The 19,157-nt window shown below is 46.4% G+C and overlaps 1 protein-coding gene across 1 annotated transcript in view; it reads left to right on the forward strand.

The window, feature by feature from the left end:
* Window positions 1-19,157, forward strand: part of SMIM35 (small integral membrane protein 35) — a 60,789-nt gene that overhangs the window by 22,256 nt on the left and 19,376 nt on the right. The window contains exons 2-3 of the mRNA XM_073657059.1: window positions 16,875-16,985; window positions 18,785-18,818. Of these exons, the coding sequence (XP_073513160.1) occupies window positions 16,877-16,985; window positions 18,785-18,818 (143 nt within the window). The 5' untranslated portion in view covers window positions 16,875-16,876. The remainder of the gene's footprint in view (window positions 1-16,874; window positions 16,986-18,784; window positions 18,819-19,157) is intronic.

The raw sequence follows: 19,157 nt of genomic DNA on the forward strand, positions 1-19,157 counted from the left end.
GATGATGTCACATCCACAGCACTGCAGCCAATCACTGGCTGCAGCGCCGTCGCAGTGACGTCACTGCTGCAGGCCATACACAGTCATCAGGGGGGGTAAGTAATGTGTGTTTTTTTTATTTTTTATAATGAACTGAGCCAGCAGGCAAAGGTTTTCTGAAAGGGGACATCCTTTTTAATTACATTTTTTTATTTACTTTGTATTAAAGTTTTACAACTTGACAAAATATTTACATAAAATGTCATAAGCACAAGAGGCATAAAAAATCATCGATGTGAGATCCCATCACTTGCAGTTTAACTTGAGAGCAAAATGAAACTGTATATTTCTCCGGGGCAGATAAGGAGATAAGGAGTCGGTTACCCCGTGGATTTCAGCAGTCTCCGTAGATCGAGCATTACTCCATCACTAATCTCTGGAATTTACAAATGAGATAAACTAATTAGAGATTCTGGAAGCCAAATCACTTTGTGCGCTTCCTCTATTGCGATTCTGAAGTCCCTGGAAGACGGGGACTGAAAAGTGTTGGAGCGAGAAAGGATCTTTTTTTTTTTTGGAGAGAGATGAGATGTCTCTTTTGCTATGATCTCTTCCACAGACGGGATCTAAGCTTGTAGATTTGGTACTTTTGTATAGAAGGAGGTTATGTCCGCTCTCCATGAGGTCTCCAGCCATTACAGATCCTCTTTTAGTCCTCCTCATTCACACGTCTGTGTTAAAACATGTATGTAAAAAATGGTACTGATGTCATGAGTGTTGTGCATCAGTGTGTCATCTGTGTCCGTTTTTACCATCAGTGTGTCATCAGTGTGTCCGTTTTTACCATCAGTGTGTCATCCGTGTGTCCGATTTTACCATCAGTGTGTCGGATTTTACCATCAGTGTGTCATTTGTGTACCTGTTTTTACCATCAGTGCGTCATCCGTGTGTCTGTTTTTACCATCAGTGTGTCCGTTTTTACCATCAGTGTGTCATCAGTGTGTCCGTTTTTACCATCAGTGTGTCCGTTTTTACCATCAGTGTGTCATCAGTGTGTCCGTTTTTACCATCAGTGTGTCATCAGTGTGTCCATTTTTACCATTAGTGTGTCATCCATGTGTCCGTTTTTACCATCAGTGTGTCCATTTTACCATCAGTGTGTCATCCGTGTGTCCGTTTTTACCATCAGTGTGTCATCAGTGTGTCCGTTTTTACCATCAGTGTGTCATCAGTGTGTCCGTTTTTACCATCAGTGTGTCATCAGTGTGTCCATTTTTACCATTAGTGTGTCATCCATGTGTTCGTTTTTACCATCCGTGTGTCCGTTTTACCATCAGTGTGTCATACATGTGTCCGTTTTTAACATCAGTGTGTCATCCGTGTGTCCATTTTTACCATCAGTGTGTCCGTTTTTGCTATCAGTGTGTCATCCGTGTGTCCGTTTTTACCATCACTGTCATCCGTGTGTCCGTTTTTACCATCACTGTCATCCGTGTGTCCGTTTTTACCATCAGTGTGTCATCCATGTGTCCGTTTTTACCATCAGTGTGTCATCTGTGTGTCCGTTTTTACCATCAGTGTGTCATCCGTGTGTCCGATTTTACCATCAGTGTGTCGGATTTTACCATCAGTGTGTCATCCGTGTGTCTGTTTTTACCATCAGTGTGTCATTTGTGTACCTGTTTTTACCATCAGTGCGTCATCCGTGTGTCTGTTTTTACCATCAGTGTGTCCGTTTTTACCATCAGTGTGTCATCAGTGTGTCCGTTTTTACCATCAGTGTGTCAGTTTTTACCATCAGTGTGTCATCCGTGTGTCCGTTTTTACCATCAGTGTGTCATCAGTGTGTCCGTTTTTACCATCAGTGTGTCCATTTTACCATCAGTGTGTCATCCGTGTGTCCGTTTTTACCATCAGTGTGTCCGTTTTTGCTATCAGTGTGTCATCCGTGTGTCCGTTTTTACCATCACTGTCATCCGTGTGTCCGTTTTTACCATCACTGTCATCCGTGTGTCCGTTTTTACCATCAGTGTGTCATCCATGTGTCCGTTTTTACCATCAGTGTGTCATCTGTGTGTCCGTTTTTACCATCAGTGTGTCCGTTTTACCATCAGTGTGTCATCAGTGTGTCCGTTTTTACCATCAGTGTGTCCATTTTTACCATCAGTGTGTCATCTGTGTGTCCGTTTTTACCATCAGTGTGTCATTGGTGCGTCCGTTTTACCATCAGTGTGTCATCTGTGTGTCTGTTTTTAGCATCAGTGTGTCATCCATGCGTCCGTTTTTACCATCAGTGTGTCATCCGTGCGTACATTCTTTACCATCAGGGTGTCATCATTGTGTCCATTTTTACCATCAGTGTGTCATCCGTGTGTCCGTTTTTACCATCAGTGTGTCATCAGTGTGTCCGTTTTTACCATCAGTGTGTCATCCGTGTGTCTGTTTTCACCAATGTGTCCATTTTTACCATCAGTGTGTCATCCGTGTGTCCGTTTTTACCATCAGTGTGTTATCCGTGTGTCCGTTTTTACCATCAGTGTGTCATCCGTGTGTCTGTTTTCACCAATGTGTCCATTTTTACCATCAGTGTGTCATCCGTGTGTCCGTTTTTACCATCAGTGTGTTATCCGTGTGTCCGTTTTTACCATCAGTGTGTTATCCGTGTGTCCGTTTTTACCATCAGTGTGTCATCTGTGTGTCTGTTTTTAGCATCAGTGTGTCATCCATGCGTCCGTTTTTACCATCAGTGTGTCATCCGTGCGTACATTCTTTACCATCAGGGTGTCATCATTGTGTCCATTTTTACCATCAGTGTGTCATCCGTGTGTCCGTTTTTACCATCAGTGTGTCATCCGTGCGTACATTCTTTACCATCAGGGTGTCATCATTGTGTCCATTTTTACCATCAGTGTGTCATCCGTGTGTCCGTTTTTACCATCAGTGTGTCATCAGTGTGTCCATTTTTACCATCAGTGTGTCATCCGTGTGTCCGTTTTTACCATCAGTGTGTTATCCGTGTGTCCGTTTTTACCATCAGTGTGTCATCCGTGTGTCTGTTTTCACCAATGTGTCCATTTTTACCATCAGTGTGTCATCCGTGTGTCCGTTTTTACCATCAGTGTGTTATCCGTGTGTCCGTTTTTACCATCAGTGTGTTATCCGTGTGTCCGTTTTTACCATCAGTGTGTCATCTGTGTGTCTGTTTTTAGCATCAGTGTGTCATCCATGCGTCCGTTTTTACCATCAGTGTGTCATCCGTGCGTACATTCTTTACCATCAGGGTGTCATCATTGTGTCCATTTTTACCATCAGTGTGTCATCCGTGTGTCCGTTTTTACCATCAGTGTGTTATCCGTGTGTCCGTTTTTACCATCAGTGTGTCATCCGTGTGTCTGTTTTCACCAGTGTGTCCATTTTTACCATCAGTGTGTCATCCGTGTGTCCGTTTTTACCATCAGTGTGTCATCCGTGCGTCCGTTTTTAGCATCAGTGTGTCATCCGTGTTTCTGTTTTTACCATCCATGTGTCAACTTTGATGTGGTCTGTGCAAAGAAAAAATCCAGTTGCAAAAATGATTTTTAACTCCAATATATGCATCTAAGTTATAAAAAAAATTGTCCTGAAAGGTGGACAACCTCTGTGATGGCCACTATTGACACTGCCATGTATTTGGTCTGTGCGAAGTCCAAAATAGTGTAGAACAAAAAACAACCACAATAAACTATTTTACTCTAATGAGATACAGTTTTGGTCTTGGCAAGAGATCCTACATAACCTCCTAATATTAACAGTTATTAATATGAAATATAATAATATACTAATAACTAATAATCACCTGTAAAAACATCATGAATTTTATATGTTTTTTACAAAACATTCTTTTTTTACATGAAGCTTTTTCAAATAAGAAAAAGCATAAAATATAGGAAAAAGAATAAAAAATCCATGTAACACTTAGAAAAAAACGGCACAAATGCGGCAAAAAACCCGTATAGTTTATTGTGCATTTCATATTTCCATACTGTCTTCAAAGTAACATCCGACTGACATTGATATATACTTAATGTCAATACAGTTACGGTGGATTTATTTTACTGTATTGGGCGTCCTCTAGTGGCAGGAAAAGGAGAAGCGAGTGCGCATAGAGAAGCTGTATTCAAGGATGGAATAACCATCAGAAATGTACAACTAATTAATTGAATCATGTAAATGATGGTGATCAACAAACATCATACATTCTGCCACTAGGAGGGAATTTATGCTTAAAAAAAAAGTTATAATTGGGATAAAGAATCGTTTTGCTGTGTAAAAACATAGAAAGGGACCAGGTACCTGGCGGCATAGCAGAGAAGATAGTGGCCAGATGGACTAGGATTTTAGGTGTAGTAAGGTGAAATTACTGTGGTTTCTTTGCATGAAAAGAAAATGAAGCTGGTTTGAATAAGAATCATTTGCACTGGAGCTAAATTCTTTCTGTCATGACAGTGTCTATCCCAGCATCGGAGAATCCTGACAGCACGCACAACACTTGCTCTGATGAATCACGAGTCTGAAGTCACATAGAGTAACTTCAGACTTGCACCTCAAAGCTGGACATCCCCTTTATGTACAGTATTTTACTCAGGTGCATAACCACCGCTGTCAGTGCGCGGCAATACACTCTGTCGGCCAATCAGAGGCCAGCAGCTGACGTTGGCATGCACGTGACTGGGGGCGCATGGCAGTGACATCATGCCCTCCCGTCGCTTGCACTCTGAAGTCAGCTGCCGGCTTCAGAAGAGGATGCCATGTGGCGGGGGAGCGGAGGGAAGGTGAGTATTTGATAATATTTTTTTTTTAATCAGTAAGTACACGGTGGCCATACTACTGCATTGGCTGTCTATTATACTGTATGGAGGACTATGGGCTGTGCATTATATATGGAGAACTATGGAGGGTGCATTATATTATATGGAGGATTATGGGATGCACTATAGCATATGGAGGACTATGGGGGGCACATTATGCTATATGGAGGACTATGAGGGGTGCATTATGTAACGGGTCTGGGAGGCGGAACCTCTGGGCTACTATACAAGGGAGCGGTCCTTGTAAGGGAGCGGGTGGCGACCAGGCAGGCAGTCACAGCAGGTGACCGGGACAGTCTCTGGGTGTATGGGCAGGAGGTCACGGCAAGTGATCAGGGCAGTCTCTGGAAGAACGGGCTGGAGGTCACGGCAAGTGACCGGGGCAGTCTCTGGAAGAACGGGCTGGAGGTCACGGCAAGTGACCGGGGCAGTCTCTAGGTAAGGGGTAGGTACGACCTGTGATGGCTGAACCTCCAGGTAGGCTAGCAAGGCAGATGGAGGATGTGTGCTCCCAGGTGAGCAAGCGAGAGTCTCTGGAATAGCAGGTGGTCACAGCACGTGACGGCGGAGCCTCCAGGTAGGCAAGCAGGCAGGTAGCGGAGAAGCGCTCCCAGGTGAGCGGGCAAGAGTCTGGAATAGCTGGTGGTCACAGCACGTGACAGCGGAGCCTCCGGGCAGGCAAGCAGGCAGGTAGCGGAGAAGCGCTCCCAGGTGAGCGGGCAAGCTGGTCCATAGACAGACTGACCGGAGTTGTAAGGCAGACCGTCGGACCTCAGGCAAGCAGGCAGGTAGCTGATGTGCGCTCCCAGGTGAGCGGGCAAGTTGGTCCTTAGACAGACTGACCGGAGTTGTAAGGCAGACCGTCGGACCTCAGGCAGGCAGGCAGGTAACAGGAAATCAGGCAGGATTAGGACAGCAAGCTGGCAGGAATCTGGCAGGTAACTGGCAACGGGACCTGAGGGCTGAAGCAGAGTAGAACGGTGCAACAACATTGCTCGGGCACCTCCATTTTGGAGGAGGTGCCTTATATATGGTAAAGTCCTCCGGCCATTGGCCGGGGACTCCTTAGGACGGCGCGCGCGGCCCCTTTAAGAGGGAGGGAGGGCGCGCGCGCGCGCGCCCTAAGCACAGTGGCCGGGAAGGAGCGCGCGCTGCCAGCAGAGCGGGAGAGGGACGCCGGGCACGGAGCAGAGCGGTGAGGGGAACAGCGTCCCTGCCTAGCAGAGGGCAGGGACGCCGGCACTACAGTACCCCCCCCTTTAGGCCCCCCCTTTTTTAGGCCAGATAGAAATTTAGCTAGGATGAGAGGGGCATGGATGTTCTCCCGGGGCTCCCACGTTCTCTCCTCAGGACCAAACCCCTTCCAATCTACCAGAAAAAAGGTCTTTCCTCTTACCCTTTTGGTGGCAAGAATGTTCTCTACCTCAAACTCGTCCTCAGCAGAAACCGGAGCAGGAGGCGTACCTGTAGACTTGGAAAAAGAGTTAAGCACCACGGGTTTGAGGAGAGATACATGGAAGGAGTTAGGGATCCGTAAGTTGGCCGGGAGTTTCAATTTATAGGCCACCGGGTTGATCTGACTGATGACCTCCAGAGGACCGATGAACCGAGGCCCTAACTTGTAAGAAGGTATCTTGAGTCGAACATATTTAGATGAGAGCCAAACTTTATCTCCTGGACGAAATTGTGGAGGATCCAGGCGTTTTTTGTCAGCGTGTCTTTTCATACGCTCGGATGACAGAAGGAGTGCGGACCGGGTACTCTCCCATATGGAGGAAAATTTGCTAACGAGAGATTCCGCAGCCGGGTTGTCCACAGAGGTGGAGACAGGAAAAGGAATCCGAGGATGCTGACCAAAGACTACAAAAAACGGGGATTTGGAGGAGGATTCGCTCTCGTGATTATTATAAGAGAACTCGGCCCATGGTAGGAGATCCACCCAGTCAGAATGGTGGGCATTAACGAAGTGCCGGAGGTAACTGGTCAGGTTCTGATTGATCCGCTCCACTTGACCATTGGACTGTGGGTGGTAAGCGGAAGAGAAGTCCAGGGTGACGTCTAGTAGTTTACAAGTGGCTCTCCAGAAACGTGAGGTGAACTGTACCCCACGATCCGACACGATGTGGAGGGGCAGGCCATGAAGACGGAAGATGTGGCGGATAAAGTCTTTAGCCAGCTCGGGTGCAGACGGAAGGCCTGGCAGGGGAATAAAGTGAGCCATCTTGGAAAAGCGGTCAGCGACCACCCAAATGACCGTACAACCGGCAGAGACGGGGAGATCAGTTATAAAGTCCATTGCTATATGCTGCCAGGGGGCAGCAGGTACAGGAAGCGGAAGGAGGCGTCCGGCTGGCAGATGTCTCGGGACTTTGTTGCGGGCGCAGGACACACAGGCAGAAGCAAAGTCTATTATGTCCTTGTGCAGGGTAGGCCACCAATAGTGCCGGGCAATAAGCTGGAGGGTCTTTTTCTGACCGGCGTGGCCAGCTAGTTTAGACGAATGGCCCCAGTGTAGAATCTTCTCCCGATCAGGTACTGAAACAAACGTCTTACCGGGAGGGAGACGATTTAGACTCACGGGAGCCACCTGCATTACTCTGGCGGGATCGATGATATGTTTAGGTTCTTCCTCGAGATCGGACACCAGAAAGGATCGGGACAAGGCGTCTGCTTTGACGTTTTTGTCAGCCGGGCGAAAATGAAGAACAAAATCAAAGCGAACAAAAAACAAGGACCACCGGGCTTGGCGCGGGTTAAGTCTCTGGGCATGCTGGAGGTAAGCCAAGTTCTTGTGGTCAGTGTAAATTATTACCGGATGAAGAGCCCCCTCGAGTAGGTAACGCCACTCCTCCAACGCCAGCTTGATGGCCAATAACTCTCGGTCTCCTATGGAATAGTTGCGCTCAGAAGAGGAGAAGAGTTTGGAGAAGAAGCCACAAGTTACCATTCTCCTGGAAGATGATTTTTGAGTAAGTACCGCTCCGGCTCCAGAGGAGGAGGCGTCAACTTCCAGGAAGAACTGCTTGTTGCCGTCCGGGCGATGCAGCACCGGGGCGGAAGAGAAGGCCTGTTTTAGGGAAAGAAAGGCCTCCTCTGCTTCGGGCGGCCACTCTTTGGGATTAGTACCCTTACGGGTGAGCGCGGAAATTGGGGCAGTCCGGGAAGAGAAGTGCGGGATGAAGAGGCGGTAATAGTTGGCGAAGCCCAGGAACCGTTGAATAGCCTTCAACCCCTCTGGTCGGGGCCATTTCTCGATGGCAGACAGTTTCTCAGGATCCATTTGTAGGCCGGTCTGAGAGATAATGTAGCCCAGAAACGGAAGCGAGGTCTGCTCAAAGAGGCACTTCTCATATTTAGCGTAGAGATGGTTCTGCCTGAGCCTGAGCAGGACCTGACGAACATCCCTCCGGTGAGTCTGGAGATCCGGAGAGAAGACCAAGATGTCGTCCAGGTACACCACTACGCAGGAGTAGAGAAGGTCCCGGAAGATGTCATTGACCAACTCTTGAAAGACGGCAGGAGCGTTACAGAGGCCAAAGGGCATTACCAGATATTCATAGTGGCCGTCCCGGGTGTTGAATGCCGTCTTCCATTCATCCCCCTGACGGATACGAACCAGGTTGTACGCCCCACGGAGGTCCAGTTTGGTGAAGATTCTAGCCCCCCTCAGACGATCAAATAACTCCGGAATGAGCGGAAGGGGGTACTTATTCTTCACCGTGATCTGGTTAAGGCCTCTATAGTCTATACAGGGACGGAGAGAGCCGTTCTTCTTTTTGACGAAAAAGAAGCCTGCTCCCGCCGGGGAGGTAGATTTCCGGATGAATCCCCTGGCCAGATTCTCCTCAATATATTCAGACATCGACCGGGTCTCAGCAGCGGATAATGGATAAATACGCCCACGGGGAGGAGAAGTACCAGGTAACAGGTCGATAGGGCAGTCGTATGGTCTATGAGGGGATAGTGTCTCTGCCTCCTTTTTATTAAAGACATCAGCATAAGACCAATAAGGAATCGGAAGTCCAGGTAGATTAGCTGGGGTAGGAGAAGGACGGACGGGATGAACGGGAACCAGACAGGTCTTATGGCAGCCCTGTCCCCAGCGAAGGACTTCTCCGGTCTGCCAGTCAAGAACGGGTGCATGTTTCTGGAGCCAAGGTAGGCCTAGCAAGAGGGCGTGAGAGAGTCCAGGCAGAACATGGAAGGAGATACTTTCAGAATGCAGCATTCCCACCTGCAGAGTAATGGATTCGGTGATGAGTTGGATGGGGCGTGGTAAGAGCCCCCCATCCACGGCAGCAACAGACAAGGGTACAGCCAGAGGTTTGGTGGGGATGCGGTATTTCTCTACCAGGGACTGTGAAATAAGATTCCCGGCTGCTCCAGAGTCCAGTTGGGCTAGTTCGAAATAACGGTTCTCCCCGTAGACGATTGAAACTGACAACAGCAGGGATGGAGAGGATTTATTCTTGTCTAGGTGGACCTCTCTGAGCGAACCTAGACACAGGCGTTTCCCGACCTCTCCGGGCAGGCACGGATCCGGTGCTCCTTACTGCCACAGTAGAAGCAGGTCCCCTCGGCACGGCGTAAGTCCTGACGGGTCTTGACCATCTTGGTCTGGTCGACCTGCATAGGCTCAGGAGGGTGTACCTGGTTAGAGACAGAAGGAGTGACGGGTTTCTGAAAAGTAGGAGCTAGACGTGGTAACCTTCTCTCGCGGGTGACCTCTCTGGCACGCTCCTGGAACCGTAGGTCAATCCGGGTGGCAAGAGTTATTAAGTCATCGAGAGTGGTAGGAATGTCCCGACCGGCAAGTTCATCTTTAATACGGCCGGACAGACCCTCCCAGAAGACGGAAACCAGAGCGTCGTTTTCCCAGGCCAGCTCCGAGGCAAGGGTACGGAACCGTATGGCATATTGGCCCACGGTGAGACTTTCCTGACGGAGGCGTAGCAACGATGATGCGGATGAGGTCTTCCGTCCGGGTTCGTCGAAGACTTTCCGGAAAGCCGTGAGAAAAGCAGGCAAGTTGGACACCAGGGGGTCTCCTCTCTCCCATAGAGGATTTAGCCAGGCCAGGGCCTCCCCGGTGAGATGGGACATGATGAATGCAATTTTGGCTCGGTTGGAGTTAAACTGATGGGACAATAGTTCAAAGTGCAGGGTGCACTGATTTATGAAGCCCCGAGCCTGGACTGAGTCGCCTCCGAAGCGAGGAGGTGCAGAAAGCCGAGGTCCGGGGTAGGATATCATGGTGTTAGTGGACAGTGGAGCTGCCGGATTGCGAGACATGGCACTGGCGGAGGTTGTTGGTGGAACAGTCAGAGTGTTCAGGCGAGTATTGACATTCCGCAGGTGACCCAGGATGGACTCCTGTTGGGACCTTTGACGGGACAGTTCATGACACAGGTCCGAGAGCGAGGGAGCTTGGGTGCCACCGGGTTCCATGGCCCGAGCAAACTGTAACGGGTCTGGGAGGCGGAACCTCTGGGCTACTATACAAGGGAGCGGTCCTTGTAAGGGAGCGGGTGGCGACCAGGCAGGCAGTCACAGCAGGTGACCGGGACAGTCTCTGGGTGTATGGGCAGGAGGTCACGGCAAGTGATCAGGGCAGTCTCTGGAAGAACGGGCTGGAGGTCACGGCAAGTGACCGGGGCAGTCTCTGGAAGAACGGGCTGGAGGTCACGGCAAGTGACCGGGGCAGTCTCTAGGTAAGGGGTAGGTACGACCTGTGATGGCTGAACCTCCAGGTAGGCTAGCAAGGCAGATGGAGGATGTGTGCTCCCAGGTGAGCAAGCGAGAGTCTCTGGAATAGCAGGTGGTCACAGCACGTGACGGCGGAGCCTCCAGGTAGGCAAGCAGGCAGGTAGCGGAGAAGCGCTCCCAGGTGAGCGGGCAAGAGTCTGGAATAGCTGGTGGTCACAGCACGTGACAGCGGAGCCTCCGGGCAGGCAAGCAGGCAGGTAGCGGAGAAGCGCTCCCAGGTGAGCGGGCAAGCTGGTCCATAGACAGACTGACCGGAGTTGTAAGGCAGACCGTCGGACCTCAGGCAAGCAGGCAGGTAGCTGATGTGCGCTCCCAGGTGAGCGGGCAAGTTGGTCCTTAGACAGACTGACCGGAGTTGTAAGGCAGACCGTCGGACCTCAGGCAGGCAGGCAGGTAACAGGAAATCAGGCAGGATTAGGACAGCAAGCTGGCAGGAATCTGGCAGGTAACTGGCAACGGGACCTGAGGGCTGAAGCAGAGTAGAACGGTGCAACAACATTGCTCGGGCACCTCCATTTTGGAGGAGGTGCCTTATATATGGTAAAGTCCTCCGGCCATTGGCCGGGGACTCCTTAGGACGGCGCGCGCGGCCCCTTTAAGAGGGAGGGAGGGCGCGCGCGCGCGCGCCCTAAGCACAGTGGCCGGGAAGGAGCGCGCGCTGCCAGCAGAGCGGGAGAGGGACGCCGGGCACGGAGCAGAGCGGTGAGGGGAACAGCGTCCCTGCCTAGCAGAGGGCAGGGACGCCGGCACTACACATTATACTATATGAAGGACTATGGGGGGTGCATTATACTGTATGGAGGACTTTGGGGGTGCATTATACTGTATGGAGGACTATGGGGGTACATTATACTATATGGAGGACTATGGGGGGTGCATTATACTATAGGGGGGACTATGGAGGTGCATTATACCATATGGAGAACTATGGGGTTGCATTATACCATATGAAGGACTATGGGGGTGCATTATACCATAAAGAGGACTATGGGGGTGCATTATACTATATGAAGGACTATGGGGGGTGCATTATACTATATGGAGGACTATGGGTGTGCATTATACTATATGGAGTACTATGGTGGATGCATTATACTATATGGAGGACTATGGGGATGCATTATACTATATGGAGGACTATGGGGAATGTATTATACTATATGGAGGACTATGAGGTGCTTTATACTATATGAAGGACTATGGGGGTGCATTGTAATATAGGGGGGAGTATGAGGGTGCATTATACTATATGGAGGACTATGGGGGTGCATTATACTATAGGAAGTATATGGTGCTGTGCATTATACTATATGGAGGACTATGGGGGGTGCATTATACTATAAGGAGGACTATTGGCTGTGCAATATATATATATTATTACTCCTATTGGGAATACATAATACTTCTGCTATGGAGCCCCATGACTTCTATGTACACACCTGGTGAGTATAGTGGTTTATTTTTTTCTATACATTTTCTATACATAAAGAACAGCAGCAGAACGGGGGACATATACTAGGATGGGGGATATATATACCAGGATGGGGCCCAGGATAAGAGACGTATACCAGGATGAAGGACATAAACACCAGGATGGAGGGCATATACGTATATATATATATATATATATATATATATATACAGTACAGACCAAAAGTTTGGACACACCTTCTCATTTAAAGATTTTTCTGTATTTTCAAGACTATGAAAATTGTACATTCACACTGAAGGCATCAAAACTATGAATTAACACATGAGGAATTATATACTTAACAAAAAAGTGTGAAACAACTGAAAATATGTCTTATATTCTAGGTTCTTCAAAGTAGCCACCTTTTGCTTTGATGACTGCTTTGCACACTCTTGGCATTCTCTTGATGAGCTTCAAGTGATAGTCACTGGAAATGATCTTCCAACAATCTTGAAGGAGTTCCCAGAGATGCTTAGCACTTGTTGGCCCTTTTGCCTTCACTCTGAGGTCCAGCTGACCCCAAACCATCTCGATTGGGTTCAGGTCTGGTGACTGTGGAGGCCAGGTCATCTGGCGTAGCACCCCATCACTCTCCTTCTTGGTCAAATAGCCCTTACACAGCCTGGAGGTGTGTTTGGGGTCATTGTCCTGTTGAAAAATAAATGATGGTCCAACTAAACGCAAACCGGATGGAATAGCATGCTGCTGTAAGATGCTGTGGTAGCCATGCTGGTTCAGTATGCCTTCAATTTTGAATAAATCCCCAACAGTGTCACCAGCAAAGCACCCCCACACCATCACACCTCCTCCTCCATGCTTCACGGTGGGAATCAGGCATGTAGAATCCATCCGTTCACCTTTTCTGCGTCGCACAAAGACACGGTGGCTGTAACCAAAGATATCAAATTTGGACTCATCAGACCAAAGCACAGATTTCCACTGGTCTAATGTCCATTCCTTGTGTTCTTTAGCCCAAACAAGTCTCTTCTGCTTGTTGCCTGTCCTTAGCAGTGGTTTCCTAGCAGCTATTTTACCATGAAGACCTGCTGCACAAAGTCTCCTCTTAACAGTTGTTGAAGAGATGTGTCTGTTGCTAGAACTCTGTGTGGCATTGACCTGGTCTCTAATCTGAGCTGCTGTTAACCTGCGATTTCTGAGGCTGGTGACTCGGATAAACTTATCCTCAGAAGCAGAGGTGACTCTTGGTCTTCCTTTCCTGGGACGGTCCTCATGTGAGCCAGTTTCTTTGTAGCGCTTGATGGTTTTTGCAACTGTACTTGGGGACACATTCAAAGTTTGCCCAATTTTTCGGACTGACTGACCTTCATTTCTTAAAGTAATGATGGCCACTCATTTTTCTTTACTTAGCTGCGTTTTTCTTGCCATAATACAAATTCTAACAGTCTATTCAGTAGTACTATCAGCTGTGTATCCACCTGACTTCTGCACAACACAACTGATGGTCCCAACCCCATTTATAAGGCAAGAAATCCCACTTATTAAACCTCACAGGGCACACCTGTGAAGTGAAAACCATTTCCGGTGACTACCTCTTGAAGCTCATCAAGAGAATGCCAAGAGTGTGCAAAGCAGTCATCAAAGCAAAAGGTGGCTACTTTGAAGAATCTAGAATATAAGACATATTTTCAGTTGTTTCACACTTTTTTGTTACGTATACAATTCCTCATGTGTTAATTCATAGTTTTGATGCCTTCAGTGTGAATGTACAATTTTCATAGGCATGAAAATGCAGAAAAATCTTTAAATGAGAAGGTGTGTCCAAACTTTTGGTCTGTACTGTATATCAGGATGGGGGGCCCCCAGTGCAAATCTTGCATCGGGGCCCATCAGACTAAAGTTACGCCACTGACCAGATCGTGCCTCAGGACCAGATCGTCTACAGTCCCTAAGCTTATAGCAACAACAGTCCTAGGCAAAAATTAAGGGATTCCTTACTAGGACAATACAGCAATATTTTGTCAAGTCATCTTCCATAGTTTTTGATGTACACAAAGTTATATTGTGGTACCGTGTTAGCTAGAAAAATCGATGTAAATACTTTTATGTCCAAAAAGGACAAAAGTATTCTAGGAGTGATACCTTTTATTGGCTAACTAGAAAAAATATATATGCAAGCTTTCAGAGCACAGAGGCTGCTTCTTCAGGCAATATTACAAGTCTTATGAATTAATTTGTAATATTGCCTGAAGAAGGAGCTTCTGTGCTCTGAAAGCTTACATATATATTTTTTCTGGTTAGCCAATAAAGGTATCACTCCTAGAATACTTTTGTCCTTTTTGGACATAAAAGTATTTACATCCATAGTTTCTGGAAATTTACATGAAGTGATAAAAGCGTTAGATCACTTCAATCACCAAGATCAGTCTCCTAAAAAATCAAAACAAAATAAAAACTTAACCAGCTTAACAGAGATTGTGTTTGATAGGGAATCATCTTTTGCATTTTAAGCATGATGGCAAAAAAAAATAAAAAAATTCCATATCTGTTTTCTCGCCTAAGATATAAATATTGCATTGTTGGGATTTGGCTTCATAGAAGAACCAAGATAGCTGCCACATGGGCCTCCAGCTATCAAGGCAACCCAACAACATAGACGTGGGGAAAGTGATGGGTGCCGTAATGATAAGTGGCAGAATGAAATGCCTACATGCCACTGTCAGAGATTGATGTGAAAAATGTATGTCACATAAATGTCAAAAATGGACCTACAGAATATAGATTTTCCGTACTCTTCTCTGAGCCAAATTGTAATAAAGAGTCGTGTAGCTGATATAAAACATCTGGCTGCTGCATAGATAGATCCTCAGAGCTGTAGCCATGTCCTGAGACCGTACGGCACTCTTTATATTAATTAGTTCCCGAGATCGGCCCATGGGAGCAGAATTTTAACTCCGATAATATCACAAAGTGCTTCCTGATGGCAATGACAGCTTAATAGAGATGGAAATGACTCTATTTAACTTCTTCCTGCAGCTGTAAAGGCTTGTCCTCAGGAATCTGCAAAATATCTACAACGTATGATGGCTTTATAGTATGACAATAAGTCATAGTCCATGACTAAGCTGTGCATCTGCATGGCTGTGTCCAAATGACCACTGCATGTTGTATGTTAGATTATTCACAGTAGCATGTCTGTATGTAGTAATTTATCAGGGTATCGATAGGCATGGCTGGCACTCGGCAAACCCAGGCAAGTGCTGGGGCCCTCTTTGCAGCAGTTTAAGCCCTTAGATGCAGCTATAAATTCTGACAGTGGCATTAAAGAGGTTAGAAATGGGGTAACGATGGCATTGTCATGGTCTACTGAAGCCCCTGTGTCCGCCCAGCTTGTGGGTGGTCTTCGTAAGGATGCAGGAAAATGGATGGCAGCATGCACTCTGGACTGATGATTAAAATGTGAAATATTTGGCTGTAACAGAAGGCAGTTTGTTTGCCGATGGGCTGGAGAGCGGCACAATAATGAGGGTCTACAGGAACAGTGAAGCATGGTGGAAGGTCCTGCAATTTGAGATTGCATTTCAGCAAATGGAGTTGGGGATTTGGTCAGGATTAATGGAGTCCTCAATGTTAAGAAATACAAACAGATACTTATCCATCATGTAATACATCAGAGATTGGCTCTAAACGATCTTCAGCGCAAAGAAGAAAGAACAAGGAGTCCTTGAAGTGATGATCTGCAGGTTGTTCACTGAAGGGCTGGAGAGCGGCGCAATAATGAGGATCTGCAAGAACAGTGAAGCATGATGGAGGGTCCTGCAAGATTGGAGCTGAATTTCACCAAATGGAGTTGGGCATTTGGTCAGGATTAATGGTGTCCTCAATGCTGTGAAATCCAGGCAGATACTTATCCATCATGTAATACCATCAGGGAGGCATCTGATTGGCTTCAAATTTATTCTGCAGCCGGGCAATAACCCCGAACATCCAGATAATGTCATTAAGAACGAGTAGTCCTGGAAGTGATGATCCATGCCAACAGAGCCCTGATCTCCCATCGACCAGTCTGTCCAGGATCAAATGAAGAGAGAGAAGGATCCGCACAAGTCTCATACACAGAAGATCTGCGGTCAGTTCTCCAAGATGTTTGGAACAAAGTCCTTGCTGAGCTCTTTCAAAAACTGTGTGCAAGTACCTAGAAAAATTAATGAAGGTGACAGGCGATCACCAAATATTGATGATTTCAATTTCTCTTTTGTTCACTCACTTTTCCTGTTGTTCATTGATAAAAATAAACTATTAACACTTCTATTTTGGAAAGCATTCTTATATTGCAGCATTTTTTCCACACCTGCCTAAAACTTTTTTTTACTGTGCATATATAAGTTCATATCAACTCCCTTTTTCTTGAACTTTAAAAAAAAAAAAAAAAAAAAGATAAAAAATCATTTTTGCTATAATTATCTGAACTAATAAAATATTATAATATTTTGATCGCCAAAATGAAAAAAAATCTAAAAAATTGAATAAAAAGAGATCAGAAAGTTGTATGGACCTCAAAACAGTAATGACCAAAAACTTAAAAAGGAGGCAATATGGAAAGCGAATTGGTGCCCGTTGGAGTTCTGTGGCCTCAGGGGCCTCTCATAAACTTGGAGCCAGCCCTGGCTGTAGGGATGCAATGATAGTAGGGGAACCAAGACTGGAGCTTCTTAGGGGGACTAAAGGTACCCTCATAGATGCACACATAGATGTGGGCCTTATGATAAGATTTTATTGAGGCGCAGGAGCTTCTGCCTGTGTGGTAGTTCGGCATGGCCATATAGTAATGTCATCTCCATTCTCTCCCATAGTCATGGTGGATGCTCTAGGTGTCGTGTTGGGCAGTAGTCTGACAGTGATGCTTGGCGCCACGGCCCTGTACATCCTGATTCGCTGGTATCAGAGCGGACGTTGTTGCTATGGTGAGTACGGTGAGTATAAATGTTTCAGCAGGCCTCATTTATCACAACTGTGTTGCCCATAGCAACCAATCAGAGCTCAGCTTTCATTTTTTAAACAGCTTGGGGAAAATTAAAGCTGCACTGTGATTGCTTGCTACGGGCAACAAGGACCTGAATCATGGCAACAAGTATCACTCTTACAGGGGAGTTTAAGGGCACATTTAGACATGCTGACACTTGCGTTAAATGACCGCCAATCGCACCTTTTGCACTGCAGTCAACATTGTAGAATTATCCCTTTTTTTCTGCTCAAATAATGCATAGGTTCTTAAAGGGGGTTTCCAGGTTAGTTTTTTATTTTATAGGCATTTTCTTAGTAAAAGAAACACAGAATGAGTCATACCCACCCTCCACTGATGCTTTTCCTTCGACTACTGCATGTGACCGCTGCAGCCAATCACCAGGTTCAGTGGTCATGCCAAGCTCAGTGATGCATCAGTCAAATGCTTTACTAGTGACATCCTAGTTTAAGCCATGTCAACGGGAGCTTCGGTTTATGCTATGTCAACAAAAAACAGAGGCAGCGCAAGGGCGGCAGGGGATAAATAGGGACCACTTTGTTATTTTCAATAAAACAATGCCTTAAAAAAACAAATGTAACCTGTAAAACCCCTTTAATGGTGGAAACATTCAGGGTAGTTACATATTTGACCAATGTTTCCACCGTAAATGTGCAAACAGCAGAAAAACCTGCATATGATTTTGCTGCTGATTTTGTGGCAGATTCACAGCTCACATAACACCTGCTACTAGGTTGAAAAAGTTGAAAGATGCAGTGAAAATCTGCAAAAAAAACAACCTGACATGCTATAGATTTTTTTCTTAATTAAAACCTACATTGCAGAATTTGGACAAAAATTGATAAATCATATCCGTTTGCCCTTTCTGTGATCCATTGCAGATATTAACTGGGCAAATCTGCAGCAATTCCGCCACTTTATGTATTCGATTGGGGATATTAAGGTAAAATGTGTGGATACTGGTAATAAAAACAAGTTGGGTCCTTTTTAAAGGGGGTGTCCTTGCAGTGATTGGCGTTCATGATGTCAGATCTGCATATACCTGCCAGAACACGTGCACATGTCATTATAGTACTGGCGGACACAGACAGAAAATGGCCTCTGTGCAAGAACAGTATATGGGCCCTTTGCAGACCAAGAGCTCCTAAAAATGTAAAATTGCACCTGCTTTTGAGGTAGATATGGGCCCCTGAGCGGCCGCACAGGTTGCACCAATGATATGTCCGCCCCTTCATTATAGACCAGGTGCATGATACCTGCCGATTGCGCAGCGGCGTACCTACAATAGATACAGGGGTTGCAATCGCACCCGGTCCCTGGAGCATAAGGGGCCCAAAAGGTCCCTCTGGCCCTTATGAAAAGACCAATATTATTAAAGATTTGCAATAATTTGGGGCCCATGAGATTCAAGTTACGAGACTGCGATTGTGTACGTGTCCTGGTAGGTAGGTGCAGACGCGTTGTCATCAGTGCCACCCACCTCCCGATGCAGAAGTGAGCAGCGCAGGACAACCATTATAAGAAATTATAGCAAACACTGCACAATGATGTTCTGTGTCTGATCGCAAAATCACACCAGCCAATGCAGTAAAAAAGAAACTGCAAGAACGCGCTTCTTGTCAAAATGTTTTGTGGTGTGCGAGATATTTCACTCACATGGCGCTGATACCCCCCTCCTTGCTGTATATGATAAAGGTTAAACAACATAAATAATGATTTCATTTCTGCTTTCATTTCTAGAAACAAGTTTTGTCTTCAATCTTTACAACATTCGGTAAGTGAGGCAACGGCTCAAACTTTCTAGGGTCTGATTTCCATAAAATAAAACTTGATTATGACAGCTACTTAGGATATAACGGGTATGATTATGCTGGAACTGTGCACTGAAAATACGCTGCTGATTAGAGAACCCGCATTGCAGATAAGATTTTATAAAATCTCATCCATGTGCTGCGGGGAAAAAAATCCACAATGGAAATGGACCTGAGGTGTGAATTTGCAAACAGCAACACGTCAATTTATGCTGCGGATTTTCACAGCGGATGATTTCACATTTTGCAACGCATCAAATCTGCAGCATTTCTGCAAAGATATTCAAAGATCAGACCAGCAT

This window comes from Phyllobates terribilis, unplaced genomic scaffold (assembly GCF_046119375.1).
Source record: "Phyllobates terribilis strain yellow unplaced genomic scaffold, ASM4611937v1 Scaffold_12__6_contigs__length_324123572, whole genome shotgun sequence".
NCBI classification, from domain to species: domain Eukaryota; kingdom Metazoa; phylum Chordata; class Amphibia; order Anura; family Dendrobatidae; genus Phyllobates; species Phyllobates terribilis.